At 50.8% G+C, this 15,860-nt stretch overlaps 1 protein-coding gene across 1 annotated transcript in view; it reads right to left on the reverse strand.

The window, feature by feature from the left end:
• Positions 1 to 6,270: 6,270 nt before the first annotated feature.
• LOC101646635 (protein farnesyltransferase subunit beta) overlaps positions 6,271 to 15,860 on the reverse strand; it is an 80,609-nt gene continuing 71,019 nt past the window's right edge. The window contains exons 10-12 of the mRNA XM_004698654.2: positions 11,954 to 12,065; positions 11,199 to 11,313; positions 6,271 to 8,235 (exon numbers count right to left, since the gene is read on the reverse strand). Of these exons, the coding sequence (XP_004698711.1) occupies positions 8,104 to 8,235; positions 11,199 to 11,313; positions 11,954 to 12,065 (359 nt within the window). The 3' untranslated portion in view covers positions 6,271 to 8,103. The remainder of the gene's footprint in view (positions 8,236 to 11,198; positions 11,314 to 11,953; positions 12,066 to 15,860) is intronic.

Below are 15,860 nucleotides of genomic sequence, written 5' to 3' on the forward strand. Positions count from 1 at the left end.
GGGGGGGGGGTTGGTATGTTTTTCTTCATATGCAATCCAGGATAGGTAAATCTATAGAGTCAATATTTGGATTAATAGTTTCTTGTTTTTTCTTTAAACATTTTATTGGGGGCTCTTATAGCTCTTATCACAATCCATCCATCCATGCATGTGTCGAGCGCATTTGTACATATGTTGCCATCATCATTTTCGTTTCGGGGCGGGGGTTGCACTTCTTTTATTTTATTTAAATCATTTTATTAGGGGCATATACAACTCTTACCACAATCCACACATACATCAATTGTGTAAAGCACATTTGTACATTCATTGCCCTCATTCTCAAAACATTTGTTCTCCACTTAGCCATCATCATTTTCAAAACCTTTTTTCTTTCTACTTGAGCCGTTGGTATCAGCTCACCCCGCCTCTGCTCCACCACTCCCTCGGATTAACAGTTTCTTAGGGTTATGGCCGAGGATGTTGAGCTGGGATGGGACCTATTAATGAGTACAAGAATAAAATGTTCTAAAATTGATTGTCGTGGTAATTGCACAACTCTTTTTAATATATTTAAACCATAAAAATGTATGGTAGGTGAATTATATGTCAATAAAACTGTCCAAAATTTTAATGCATTCTAATTATTGAAAGTGAACCTGTGCTCAAAAAGTAAAACAGAAGTATTAAAAATCATATCTGCTGATAGTCCCACCTCAAGGATGTGGAGCCTAACTTCTCAAGGGTGGGCTTCCCTCCAAAACGAGTCTGGAAAAGAAGGAAAAAGACACACATGCAAACACGCTACACACACACACACACATACACGTCCCTCTGCTAAGCATCTCTGAGGCCCGAGGCCACTCTGTCCCCCGCGGTGCGCTGAGAAGGGCTCTTTGCCCATGTGTCGTCTTCGCCCCAACTGTAACCCCAGGCTAATCACTAGAAAAACATCACATTCTCGCAGAGGGAAGCCTACAAAACTAGTCCTTCTGACACATGTCAAGGCCAACAACAGCAGAGAGAAACTCGTAGTCAAGGGAAGCCTGCGGAGATATGGCAACTAAATGCAAAGTGGTATGTTGGGCAGGATCCTAGACCAGAAGAAAACACGAAGAAAAAACAACACGTAAAGCAATCTGAAAAGATGCACTTTAGTGACCAGAATGCATCCACGTGGCTACACTGTTGCGACATGTTTCACAGTGCAGCCAGTTCACAACCGGGGAGATGGGTCCGAGGGGTTATGGAAACTCCATCCTTGTAAATTTGTGTCCAAGTACAACTATTCTAAAGGGAAAGATTTCCTTAAAAATTGATTATTATCTACATCCATGGCAGCAGGTATGTATTAATACCTGTGTATCAATACAGGTGTATGAACAGAAACAACAGAACACATTAGGAGCACAGTATGGAGCCTTTTCCTACAGACCAAGTTCCTCAGCTCGAAGCTGAAGGGCCATCGACCCAGGAGACATCTACATCAAGTGGCACAATCGAGTTCCGCATCCTCCTTTGGGGAGTAGGGCCTGGGGTTTTAAATGCTTGTGAGCGACATCTAAGATACAACTATTAGACTCTTCCCGTGCAGAACAAAGGAGAAAACAAAGCCAAAGATCCGAGGGGCCAATGAGTCCAAAGGAGTATTAGAGCCATAGGAACCATGGCCTACCCAACCCTGAGCCCAGAACTAGATAGATGGTGCCCACTTACCCACTGCTGACCACAACAGACTGTAAAAGAAAATCAAATTCACAAAAACCACCCGACTTTCTATTCTGACAAGAGAATGGAAGAGCCCCAGGACTACGATCCTAATACATCTTTCTGACTTGGAAGTGAGGCCATTCCGTAAGACCACCCTTCAGCCACGCACTAGGCAGGCCCGGAATATAAGCAGTAACTCTTGCGAGAAGCGCACTCCTTAGAACAATCAGTTGTATAAGACCCAAAGGACAAACTTCCCTTTTACCAAAAACAAAGATGAGAAGGCAGTAAGGGGTAGAAAACGAAGACACAAGAAAAGAGGAAATCTAGGGTGGAAATGGCAATTGCAGCCAACGTCCTGCACGGGCCACTTTAGTACACATTATCCAATGGTGAAGTACTTTTCTCTGTAAACTTTTGGCATTGCGCAATAAAAAATAAGCAAAAGCACTCAACCTTCTGACCCCCCAAAAAACGTTACAGTAGAACCCCAGACCTCGACGCTAATCCGTCGAGATGTGATGCTGTCAAGTTCTGAATCCATTTTCCCATAAAAAAACAACAGAAAATAATTAATCCATTCTCGACCACCAGGCCCTAACCTGGCCTTTTGATACAAAACATTACACAGACATTTCAAAGTACATAAGTTCAGAGTTAAATAATAGAATTTAAATAAGAGACACAGCATCTTAAACGGTTTAGCAACTACAGTATGGCCCGTACCTTGAGACGGAGGAGGAGGATCTGGATCTGTGGACGGGTGCGGGGAGGAGGGAGAGCGAGTCATGTTGGGACGGAGACTCCCCTTCCACCACATCAACTGGCAGCTGCTTTGCAGCAGTTTTCCCTTCTTTGCCTTTTTTTCACGAGGACCTGGCTGGCTCTCTCTGAAAAACAACCTGTTGACTGTGGTCTGTGCTTGGCGTTTCCTGAACTGTTTTCTAAAAGGGTTTATCAAATTATTATCAAAAATATCCATAGCCCGGTTAACCAGTTCCTTATCATGATTCTTTTCAAAAAACCCTTTCTTAGGACCCATGTTTTTATCTAAAAACAGTACAAAAAGCCACAAAAACTAAGAAAATGATAGCAAAACACTTGGAACACAGCTGCAAAAGGTTTCAACAACGCGTCCTAACAACGCCAATTAACGCCGAGTGACCGAAACACGAACTGCTTTTGTTTACAAAAATCACCTGCATCGGGTCGGATTCCGACTCAAAATGTTCTAGACGTTTCGCATCGAAATCCGATTATGTCGCGTACGGATGCGGTCGAGGACCGGAGTGCGGCTGTGTTTTTATTACAATTGCTGCTGCTGCTGTTCTGTTTTGGACTGGGGGCTGTGTTTTTGCAAGGGGAGCAGCGGGCAAGGGAACCCTCTCCACTAAGCTGGGCTCCAGTCATGGGCCCTGCGTCCGGGCCCTGCCTGGTTTTGCTGTGTGGGACAGCTAAGTGGGAGGGAGGCGGCCTGGGCCATCTGCCCGGGTCCTCTGGGCCTCGTGTGCCAGCTGTGAATGGCAGAGGCAACATGAGCCACTGCAGGGAAGGGCGAGCGAGAGGACGTCCAGGGACCGGCTAGGCGTGCCGGGCGGGTTGAAAGCTGGCTGCCATCAGGGCGGGGAAGACTGACTCACCAGGGCACTGGTGCCCGAGTCACGCCGGCCTCACACTGTGCACCTGGGCGATGTGCACGGGGCAGCCGGAGTCACTCTGTGCCTCTTGGCAGAATGGAGGGTCAGTTGGAGGGTGAATGGTCCTGCCCTGCCATTTGCTTCCCAGCGGACAATGGAGGCAGGTATCCTGGGCCTGTCATCCAGCCCTGGAGACCCCCTAAGCGTGTTTCCCTGCTGTGCCCGCCTCCCCAGCCCCCAAGAGTGCCGCCCCTGTCACCTCAACATTGAAGGCCTGTAGTCCGGGGGTTCAGAGGCGGGTACAGGCCCAGGTTCAGACGCCACCACGTCATAGCCACTGAGCCTTCGGTTAAGCCCTCCGACCTGTTTCTCCAGTTGTAAAATGCAGATAATACGCCTGCCTCACCCACCTCGTGAGGTTGAGTCAGGGCCGAGGAGGAGAGTCTGGCAGAACAGGGGGATTCTCTTACGGGTTACTGTGGGGTGGCCGTGGCACGAGCGAGCAGGGGGCTTCAGGTGACAGGTAAGGAAGGACGCCCTGGGCCTCGAGGCTAAGCTGGGCTTAGGTGTTTGCTCGTGGATGCTTCCGGCTGCAAAGTAATAGTAAATCGGATTCAAAAGAACCCGTAGAACTGAAACATCCTGAGGCAGAAGGACCTCGGAAGCGGTGTGATCCGGGCCCTGGCCATGTTCTCGGAGTGTGTCGGTGCTGGCTTCTCTAGGAATGATTGTCCAAGTCCCAGGTCACAGAGAGTAGAAAAGCATGGCTGGAAACTGATGACGATAGCAGTCATACATCCTGTATGATGTGATTGAAACACAGTGTATGTATTAAATGCCAACTGAAAAGAGACACACTAGAGTGGCAATTTGCCTCCTTGGTGCCCATTTCCCCCGTTGGGCAACTGCTGTCCGTTTTCATCTGGTGCTTCCCTCTTCCCTCATTCTTAAGATTGTGTGCTTCTGATGGGGCCTCACTTCCCAGTGCAAGCAAAGCAGGGAACTAAGATTTATGCCAACCAGTGCACTGTCTTTGCCTAACCACTGCCGCTGCTTCCTGGAAAGGCACTGGACTTGATGGATACAGTGGTTCTCGTGGGGATGGAAGACTGGAGCCATGCCAGCTACTGCTCTCTGCTAAACTTGAACTTGTGTTGTTACGTAATTTCATGTCAACTTGATGTGTAGGGGTGGAGTCAAGCCTGTCAATCGGGTCACAGCCTGATGGTGCCTCCTTGTGGGCGGGACCTCCTCTTAAAGAGGGTCCTATGAGTCTCCCTTCTCTCTCTCTGCCTCCACCTTCCCGTTGATGAGCCAGATTGAGACCTGCGTGGGCCCTGGAGACGTGTCCACCGCCACTGGACCCACAAGACTTGCACCCACCATCTAGTGATGTTCCTGTATCTTTGCAGGTGGCTTCATGAATCTGAACAGGGACTATGGACTAGTGTCAGACTGGAGGACTTTGAGTTGAACTGGGCTGGGATATTTTCCTGACATACAATTACTTCGTGAGATAAGGTTCCTTCTTATACACAAGTGTGTCTGGATTTGTTTTTCTAGTCAACCCAGCCTAACACAGAACCCACCAGCATGGAGGGGCTGTAGCTAGCTACTGCCACTGCCAATTTGCAACTACACAGACCCTGAGGTTGAGGTTAATGTGGAGGAGTATTGGGGAGAGATGGAGAGAGAGAGACACCCACTGAAACCACTTGGCATGGTCACCCCAATCCCTGGACTTCTCTGTTTCAAAGTCAACTTATTTCCTCTTGACTTGAAGCCAGTCTGGGTCAGGTTTCTTGTCAGCTGTCACAGTGTCTTAACCCCTTCAATTTCCCGCTATGTATAAAACATAGGGCAAGTTGTCATTCCCAAGACAAGGAACTGCAGCACGTGCTGGGCAAAACAGCACTGGAGAAAGGCCATTCAACTCTCCCTGGTGTTGAGCCCAGCTGTGGAGCTGGCCGGTATCTCGCTCCCACGGGGGCTCCCAACGCTGGGTTAGGACTCTCGTTGCAGGTGTGATGGTCTGAGTTGGCAGTTTATCCATGAGACTCCCTTCCAGCCGGGCCTGGCAGACTTCCCACTTTATACAGCACCCAAAGGGGATGGATTTGAGGTGGGCTTAGGCCCATCTGGATGTAGATGCTGTAGTTTGGATTTAGCAATGTGGGAAAATACATATTTGCGGGAACCCATCTTGAATGCTACATGTCTCCTGTTTAAGGAGCTGCCTGATTAAATCCCTCAGAAAATTTATTGGGAACCCCCTGAGACCCCATTGGGAGCGGGAAGGGAAACTCAAGGACTTGCCAGTGTCAACTCCACTGGGATAGGAATTCATTCAGTCTGCGCCTCCCTCGTCTCAGCCTTCACCAAATGTTACCCAGCCTTTAAGCCCAGCTCAATCCCCCTTCCTGGGTGCGAAACCAACACACTGAGGGGGTCTCTTCTGTTCCTAATCACAGCAATGACAACTGCAGTTAGTCTCAGTACCTGGAGGCTCCTGGTGTTGTCTGAAAGGGTTTTGTCTTTTGTTACAGTGAAGCCAGGAAGGAGGCACTTCAATGTGTTGCTTTGCAGCCCAAGCCTTTGTGAAAAGAGTAACAGTCCAGGAGGCAGGACTTCCAGCCAAGGGTTGCAATTGGTGGATGCCTGACATCTGTCGTGGCCACTTTCTTTTCTCCCCTCCCGAAGGGGCAAGCCAGAGTCCACACCTTCTTGGCCACCCTTGGGAGAGGAGGAAAGAGACTGATCGTGGGATTCCAGTCTGTCCTTGTGACAGCACCCCCTGCCTCTGTGCAGACATCCGTCTGTCCACCCACGCAGGGCCGAGTGTCTGCCCTGGGGCTGCGGAACACCTTCCCTGCTCTTGGGAGGGGGTCAGGAGGGGCATCAGAGAAACAGAGCAAGAGAGCGAGAAACAGAGATGGAATCCCTATAGGAGATGGGACAGGATATTTGAACTGGCAAACACCATTTCCCATATTTATTGGAAACAATAAACCCACAGATCCAAAAAAGCTCAATAAACCCCAAGCAAAAGACATATGAAGAAAAGTACCATGAAGACACGTTATGGTCAACTTGCTTAAGCATCAGTGCTAAAGAGAAGGCCTGAAAAGCAGCGAGAGGAGAGAGCGAGGGTGAGACCCGGGGACCCCGCTTTCCCACTCCTTTTCAGGCTCTGGCATCCCACTGCAAGGAACCCTGGTGACAGAGTGAGTCACGCGGTGGGCTGCCAACAAGGTCTAGAGTTCGAAGCCCTAGCCGCTCCGAGGGAGGGAGAAAGATGGGCTTTCTACTCCGACAGTCTCGGGAACCCACAGGGGCCGTTCCACTCAGTCTTATAGGGTCGCCATGGGTCCCAGGTGACTCTAGCAGTGAGTTAGGTTTTTGAAGGTGGTTTGCAACCTCCACTGGAGTGAGAGGCGGTCAGAGCTCCTGTAATCAGCACAGGCCTGGCCTGAAGTCAGCCTGCAGGAGACTGGCAGCCACGGAGGAACCTTCAGTACCTTCCAGCATCCGGCATCCTGAAGGAACAGCAAGAGCTATCATAGAAAATGTTGTCCGTTTATTATTTCAAGGAGGTAATACACAGCCCAAGACGCCAAAGCAGGAGGGGATTGGAGGCAGCGACTGGCTGGGTCTTTGAGGAGGGCCCGGTAAGCTGCTTCTCTGTGCTCCGGCCACCTGGAGCCCAGGGCTGCTCACACGAAGGAAGGTCGGTGGTGGGGCGCTCGCTGTCACCGCAGCAGCTACCAGTTGGCCAGTTCGACGCTCTCTCCACTGGCCGAGGGGGGCGCAGCGTGGGCGGCTGCAGAGGCACTGCAGGGAGTGAACGCACCCCGTGGTGGCTCTCGCTCCCACCAGCAGTCAGTCCCAGCAGGCCTGGCAGCGGCCGGCCGGCTAAGCCGCTGGGTTTGATTCTGTGAGCCAGTGGTGGGCAGGACGTGAAGAAATCCTGAGTTGGAAATGAAGGTGGAAGCCTTAGTAGTGTTACTACTCGGGTGAGAAACGCTGACTGTCTCTGAGGAGGCTAGAGGCAGACGGGAGGGTCACGGGCTGCCGCTGCGGCCTTGAGGCGTGAGAGGTTCCTAGCACATGATAGGGAGAGCTGACATTCACGCATCATTAGTTCCCCGGGCTAGGCTGAAGCGACTCTGGCCAATGCACCATGGTGGCCCTGGACAGAGGCAGGGCTCGTCCTGGGGCCCGGGAGGGGGGCTCCGGCTCATGCAGGTCCCTCTTGGCCAGTTGGTAACGGAGAAAAGCAGAGGGTGGTGGGTGCCTCCTTGGGGAATCCCACCAGCATTGTTTGTTTGTTTTTCTGGAGAAGTCTTCTTTCCAGCCCCTGGGAGGGCACCTGGCCAGGCAGCTTCACGGTGACATGCAGGCTGGACCTGCAGCGGTGGCCCTGGCTGCTGTCATGCTCACAGCTCAGCAGACTGTCCGGGCTGGGGAGCTGGTGGGAAGGGCCGCTCCACATACACTTGTCCCCAACTAGAGCCTGGCCAGGCCAGAGCCAGGGTTGGGTGTCGCAGGAGCTGAGAGATTTTTGGCTTGACAGGTACAGGCAGAATCAAGCAGCCATGCCACCGTGTTCTCCACACCCAGAGCCAATGGTTTGGTTTTGTTGACGAGAAAGGACCAGAGAGCTGCAGCTCCCGAGTGGCTGAGGCTTGTGCAGCACAGAATGTACTAGATACTGCTGACAGCCTCAGCTTGGTCTGGCTGGGGTGGTGGCTGGCACAGAGCCGGGGACCCTTGTCCTCTAGTTGGTGGCCGGCTCTGCTGTGGCTTCGTCCCTCTCTTCCTTGAAGCCGGGGACGGGTTTCTGCAGAAAGTGCATGGTGGCCTGGATCACCTTATCAGGCCCGACGTTGTACACTGGGTGAGTGGGCCGCTGCAAGGGGAAGGAGAGGCGTCAAGTAACCCTCCAGCATCCTTGGATCCCTCCCTCTGCACACTCTCAGGCGCTTGTGGGAAACAGAAGGATTTCTCTCAAGCTGTCTCCCCCAAATATATGCCAGACTTCGCTGCTTGAGAATGACTGTACACTTGGAGGTCATCAGGAGTGGATTGGAGGTCAATCTCCCTGAGAGTTATCAGCTGTCTAGACCAAGCAGACACCACTGTTTATCTTACAAGTAGGGCCCACTCCCTTCTGATAAGGAGAGTAGTTGTCTGTTTCCTTGTAGGAGACACCAGAGGTCAAACCCGCCCAAGGATGACCAAGGTTAGGCTGCCATCATGAATCTAGGGTCCCCTTATCTTGCCACATGTATGACCCTAGACCTTCCCATTCCTATGGGCACACCCCTAGCTCATCCCCTTCCTGTTACGCTTATGCCTATCATAGATCCACTTCCTACAATGTGTATGCCTATTGTACTGCCCCTTCCTGTGATGTGTGATTCTATAATCATGTCCCCCTAAAGTGAGAGAATGCGTGGTTAGCAATAAAGAAGAGAGGCTCCCCGGTTCTCGATCCCCGAGGCTGCTCCTGCTCTCGTGGCTGGGTTCCCCCCACGAGGACCATCAAGCGGGGCTGAGGTGAGCAATGCTACCATGAATTGTGTCTGACTCCATTTATTCCAATCTCTCCTCTAACTCTCATGCTCTCTATGACTTTACTACAATCCTTACTTATTATCGCTGTACAACTGCGCCTACTGCACCTGTGATGATTTGTGGGGGACCCCTCTCCCTTTCACCCCAGAGGCACTGAGGATACGAAACCATCAGGACATCCGCACATGTTTATCATGTCAGACCCATAGGTTCTAACAACCTGTACCAGGCAGTTGCTAAAATACATATTTTATTATATGAAACACCAAGTCATGTTATCCAGCTATTAAGAAGCATGATTTCTTATAATATGGGCAGATGCTTCTAACACACCGAGAAAAATAGCCTGTTCGATATGATCCCTAACTTATTTTTAAAGAGTGTGCTCGTCGATATGGGCAATGAACTTGGCTTGGCTATTGGACTCAGGCTTGTGAAAATAACCCAGGCAATCAAGCTGGACATTTGCTCTCCAAACTAGCTGGGCAAACAGGGCTTCCCCAGACCCTCACCTGCAAACTACCTGCAAGAAAGATGGGGGTGGGAGGCTCACGTATATTCAGAGATTGGATTCGTGTTATGCAAAAAGGCCCACATCGTGCATATTCACTGAGGTCCTAATGACTAGGGGACCTTGGGGACCTCTTTGGGGCCTCATCGATGGTACAGGACAGGGGGTGGTGTGTCCTGGAAACAGTGGAAGCTTAGTGGTGCCAGGCCCTCTGCCAGCCCCCGCAGGATGCACGTCCCTCTTCACGTGTAACCGAGAAAGCCTGGGAGCCCCCCCCAGGGGCAATGAGCAGCAGGGAGGCTGGGCTTGCCCACTAGGCAGGGCTTGAAGGACAGAGTCCCACACTGTGGAGACCCAACTCTCAAGAGGTAGGGTAGAAATGAAGGTGCTCCCGGTGTCTGCTGTCACATGATGGGATAGGGTTATCTTATTTTGAAAATTAGCCTTATGGTTGGTGGTTCTTATTCATATAGATGTGATGTATATGAACAGACATATACCAAAATATCAACAATGACGTGGCATCTCTGCCCCCTCGCCCCTTAAACTTGTGTCTACATTCTAATTACTGAAGACAATGAAAATGTATTCACGTTCATAATCAAGACAGGAAAGGACCCTAGCCCTCACATGCAGGAAAGGTGCCAAGCTATGTTTAAATTCTTGACTTTCTTGCCCTTATCACGGAAACCCAGAAGAATCCTTAGGTCTGAGTCAGAGTATAATCATAGGCCAGGATCTATAGGCCTCTCCCACGCTGGGAAGAGGACACACGAGTATTTATAGGAGAGATTAATAAAAGTACGAGGTGAAACTATGAGCAACTTTATAGCAAAATGTGACAATTCAATGATCTGAGTGTTGCAGAGGAAGCTAAATGGTCAAGAGGGACTCAGGAAGGGAGATCTGACAACCTACAGGAAAAGTCACATGAATTCATTCTTAATTCCACTATTTCATTTCCCCCCCACACCCCACTGCTCCCCAAGATCCCAGGCCTGGATGGCTTCCAGGCTTGTTCTCAAATCTACCAGACAGATAGTCTCTAACCTACGCATCTAATGCAGACGCAGACTGAGAGCAGGGGATGGGGTGGGGGGCCAGGGGAACTTCCCATACGAAGCTATGTTATGCTAAAATTACACACCCTCGTGTGTGATTACCGGCCTCGGCCCACTCACTGTGTGATCCCTGCAGGCAGTCTCACTTGGACTCCTGTCTCAGGCCCAGTAAGCACAGCCGATGAGTCCCCCACTCACCAGAAGGTTCTAGAACGGAATTCGGTGTGAACATGCTGCCCTCAGGGGGAGGCGGACAGCAAACTGGCTGCACTGAGGGCTGTGCGGGGTAGCGGGCGCGGCTGTGTGGCAGAACAGAGGTGTCTGTCTGCTATAGCTTCTCTGAAGAGACGGCACTCTGCAGAGACCTCGAGGAGATAAGTCGGTGGGTGCTATCCTGGGCCTGCATGCCGCCAAGAAGGGGAAACGCTGGTTTCCTCAGAGGGGACCCTGTAAGAGGTGGGCCGGACCCACACTCTAGAATGACCCCTCTCACAGACTGGCCCCAGCCTGGTCCCTGACCCAGAGAGGCCTGGCTCACAGAGCAAGGAAGAAGGCCTGCTGCTCATGCTCACGAGTGGGCTGCACAGTGGGAGGGCACGGGGACTGCAGGCTGGCCAGCCTGTCCACACACAGCTGGTCCACGGACCCACGGTGGCCCCTGCCCTGAGGGCCATGAAGGAGGAGTGTTGAGAGCCCCCTCCCAACCCCCTCACATCATCTTACCAGAGCGTTCTCGGGGACACCCAGGACCACGTCATGTAGCATGGCGCCACTGCCAAAGTGCTGGGCTATGGATAAGCCGCTCAGGCAGTAGCAGGTGTGGTAGAAGTCACGTGACCTGCAAGGACAGGGTGGCTCTGAACGGGGCCCCTCTGCTCCTGGGGCCTGGGGCACAGCCTGGGACACTGAGGCCGGCCGCACACCCGGTTCCGCCTTGCCACCAGTTTCCCAGCAGCACCCCCTCCAGCCCTGCCCAGGCCCGGGAACTGTAACATGAGAGTTGGTCTCTCCAGCTGTCTTTTGGGAAGGGCTGAGCGGCACTGCTCTCTGAGACCAGCACTGTAGCAAAAGACTTCTCCAGAGAAAAAGCCAATCTGCCTAGACATGGGCAGATTCTTCCTGATAAGGTGCTGGGGACCGGTCTTGGCCCAGAGAAGGGGCATGGGGTGTGTGCTCTCTGGCAGCTGTGGTGATTACAATCTGTTTATGACACTCAGGGGCTTGAAACCTCCCTTATCTTGTTCTATTTAAATCCGTTTGGTTTAAAAAAAAAAAAAGAAAGGAGGAAGAAAAGCTAACCACCCAAATACCCAGCGTTGACTTAACTGGAGAAAGGGGGTGTCGGTAAAGGAGGTGCCAGGCCTGTGGCATTCACCAGGGACACCGCAACTGGGGGGCCCTTCCTGTACAAGGCTAGCTCTGGGCAGCTGGAGGGGGTTCCGGCCTTTCCCCCCGGGGCCCTCTCCCCATGCACTCACTTGCCGGGCTTGTCCAGCAGCCCCCCCGTGGGACACTGGCAGCACATGAGGATGTACTCTTGCAGGGCCTGCTGGTGGAACATCCACTGGCTCATGCTGAGGGCCGGGTCGCCTGTGGGGAGGCAAACACGGAGGGCACGTCACGGACCAGCGCCTTCTGGGTCCTTCATGCCCAGACAGAGCCAGTCAAGGCTGCCCTCTCTTCCTGAAAACCATATTCAAGACACCAATATGACATCGCATGCCCTTTCTCCGGAACTGTGGCATGCATCAGAGAACAACAGTTTCATGTGGCGCCCTTGTTTTCCTTGAAGTGTACCCCCACACGCTTGGTTGGGCACCCCATCTGTGGCAGCAGTGAACTTGCCACCCAGCTCGGCTCCCATCTCCAGGGTGGCCTGTGTCACTGGTCCCCTGGCTCTGCACTCTGGGCTTCCTCAGACATCTCCTCCAGCAACACTCAGGAACGCACCGCTCAGCCTCCAGTGATGGGAACGTGGCCCCTGTCTTCTCCTAATGCTCGCAGCCTGATTCAGTCTCTCTTGGAAGGGTATTCTCCAACTCTTCTCTTGACTCAAAAAGTTTTCCTGAGGGTAGGGGGGAACCAACTACAATGACGCACAATCCCATCCCCAAGGGGGACGAACAACAATAACGTGGACAAAGGGAGACAGTGGGGGGTGTGAGATATGAAAATAATAATCATTTATCATTTATCAGGGGTCCATGAGGGTGGGAGGGATGGAGGGTGAGGGAAAAGGGGGCTGACACCAAGGGCTCAAGCAGAAAAGAAAGTACTTTGAAAATGATGAAGGCCAACACCTGTACAATGTGCTTGATACAATGGATGTATGGATCGTTGTAAGAGCTATAAGAGCCCCAATTAAATGATTTACTTATTAGGGGAAAAAAGTTTTCCTAAGTAGCATTACTAGTAGTTGCCCTTCTGCATCACATGAGAGGGCTTCTAAAAGTTCATAAAAAAAAAAAAGGAATGAAAAGATAAGTTTCCTTCGACCTTTCTGAGGCCCTTGCAGTATGCGGGGACTCTGCAGGAGAGACGACGGACTCCTAGTGCCCGAGGGGTCACAGGCTGTGATACTGACTGGTTCTGGGCCACCTTCCTGTTTGCTGCAAAAACTATCCTCCTGTCTGTCCGTTTGTCCCACTGTGGCGGCTTATGTGCTCTTAGGATGCTGCAAGCTATGCCACCAGTGTGCCACATACCAACAGGGCTGTCCGGGGCCAGCACGTTCCAGTGGGTCCACTTGTGAAAATTAGCCGGTGAACACCTTAGGGACAGAGCAACCCAAATTTGGCCATTCTGACCCCACTAGACTAGGTTTGTTCAATCAGGATGGTCAGAATTCTGCGGGCAGTTCCAATGGGAAGATGTGAACAGAAGCATTTACATGGAGATTTAAATATTGATACATATGTAAGTATACAGAAATAAGTGTGCACGAAGTACTTGCTCACTTTTAAACTTTAATACCTAGGCTACAAACATCAAACGTTGTATAAATAGCAAAGGCTCATTTTTCTTCCTTCTAGGTTTCAAAATTTCTATATAGTCATAATTATGATGTTTACATTTAATCCTATAGCTGCCACTTGTCTAACCTGTTACATAATCTGCACCTCATTATCCAAACAGCCACAGATATTCAAGAACACAGGGACCCCCTGACTGGTGGCTGTAGACTTGGCTGCTAATGGAAATGTCAGTGGTTTGAACACATTAGCTGCCCTGTGAGAGAGAGATGTGGCGGCCAGCTCCCATACATTGGAATCTCTATGGGGTACCGTAGTTCTCTGTCCCACAAGGTCGCTACGAGTTGGAATTGACTCAACAACAATGTGTTTATTTCAGTAAGGGGACAAACAAGAGAACTGCATCATAACAGGCAAAGAGCAAAAATTGCATATAGATGGGTCTATAATCCTTTAGTACATGATAAACAAAGTCATACAGTGTATAAATTGTAATACAATGTATCGCTACAGAGTAAATCTCCTTCTTAGCAAAAGAGGGCGGTCTGAGAGTTACTTAGCAACAAAATCTCCTGACAGAGTCAGAAACAACCGTGCCCAGCTCCAAGTGGCCACCCACACTGCTCCCTGGTCCTGGCAACCATCCAAATACCCCACGCGCCCTCATCAGGCTCTGGAAAGGGCCTCTTCCGTCTGCCAAGTCTCCCCTCGCAGGTCTTTAACCCCCAACGCTTCCGTCCCGGGGCTGGTTCTGGAAGACTCGCATTTTATAAATCCAGGTCTGCTCTGATTTCATGACATTGGAAGCAATTAAAAAGCCTTGGACAAAAGTGATGGCTATTTGTTGGGCTGAGCACTAGATGGGGCACAGCAGCGGCTGGCTGACACTGCAGCGGACAGCTAAACACCCATCTTCAACACCTGAATCTCGTGGCCCGGAAAGATGCTCACATAGGAACCGAGACCCAGCGGCGAAAGAGGGCAACCATGTCTCTCATCTCATGCTCACTCTGGGTCAGTGGTTCTCCACGTCCCTCATGCCGTGACCCTTTCATACAGTTCCTCATGTTGTGGTGACCCCCCCAACCATAACAATATTTTTGTCACTGCTTTATCACTGTCATTTTGCTACTGTTATGAATCGGGCAACCCCTGTGAAAGGGTTGTTCGACCCCCAAAAGGGTTGCGACCCCCAGGTTGAGAACCACTGCTCTGGGTTCACGTTCATTAGCACAGCTGCACCGCCTGCATTACCTGTCTCTCCCTTTTCCTCCACCTGTAAGCACAGTTGCCTTACAGGAGACACATCCACAGAGGTACAATGGGGCTGGACGGGATCTTCTGTTACTTACTTCCAAGGTTGTTCCCAGTTCTTTGCAATTATAAGAAATAATGCAACGAACATCTTTTTGAATATTCTCACCATGTTTAGGATTATCTCCTTCAAACAGATCCATGGAGGGGAATTATTCCATTTCGGGGAATAAACATTTTTTAAGCTTTTGGTTGATGCTGACAAACTACACTCCCAGATGGCTCTGACATTGTATATAGTCTCCAGCCGAATTTGAAATGTTAATGTACTGCCTCCAACATCCATCACTGAGAAATGCCGTCTCAGTAATGGAAGTGCTAATGGCATCTGAGCGGTTACTTTGGTTTGCCGACTTGGGTAAGGAGGATGCCAGCTGCCCAAATGACGTCCACAGTCGCACTTCCTTCCAGGAGGAGTCCCTCCCGGCCTTCGGAGCTCCTCTAGTCACTGCCATCAACCCGGGTCTTTGTCTATTTACCTGTATCTGTGGCTTCTGCTACACACAGTCCCCTTCAACAAAACGAAACCTTTCTGTCGGTTAGATATCTGATTGCTTTAATGTATACAGCTTTAAACTTACACTGCAGACTGCTGGTTTTTCCTTTGTGACTTTTTAAAGTGTATTTAACGGACATGGGTTTTCCTTTTGGGGAGCTGAGACTGCGCCCAAACTGCTGGTGGTCACGGCCACACCTGGGCGTGCACCAAATGCCTGTCAAGTGGCCGCCTTAGGCAGGTGCTCGCTGTGTGCTACGTGAATGACTTCGTACTGACGCCGCTCTATGAAGAGCCTATTTAGCCAACACATTCAACAACTGTGCCACACACACTACTTTTCATGTGTGTGCCATAACATGTGCCACACACACTTTCCATGTGTGTGCCATAACATGTGCCACACACACTTTTCATGTGTGTGCCATAACAAACAAAAGGCCACCCTGAGAACATCAATGATAACCCACAGCTAAAATTAGAATCTGAAAAGGCTATTTTGACGACTAAAAAGATTGCAGTGCCTCAGTTTCCTCCACATCCGTGGGGCTTAAAAGTTCAAACACTCTCCTCCCGCACGGTGCTGGGAGGTGAGATTTGGGG

Source organism: Echinops telfairi, unplaced genomic scaffold (genome assembly GCF_000313985.2).
Source record: "Echinops telfairi isolate 266 unplaced genomic scaffold, ASM31398v2 ScPeMD7_18;HRSCAF=68, whole genome shotgun sequence".
Classification (NCBI taxonomy): domain Eukaryota; kingdom Metazoa; phylum Chordata; class Mammalia; order Afrosoricida; family Tenrecidae; genus Echinops; species Echinops telfairi.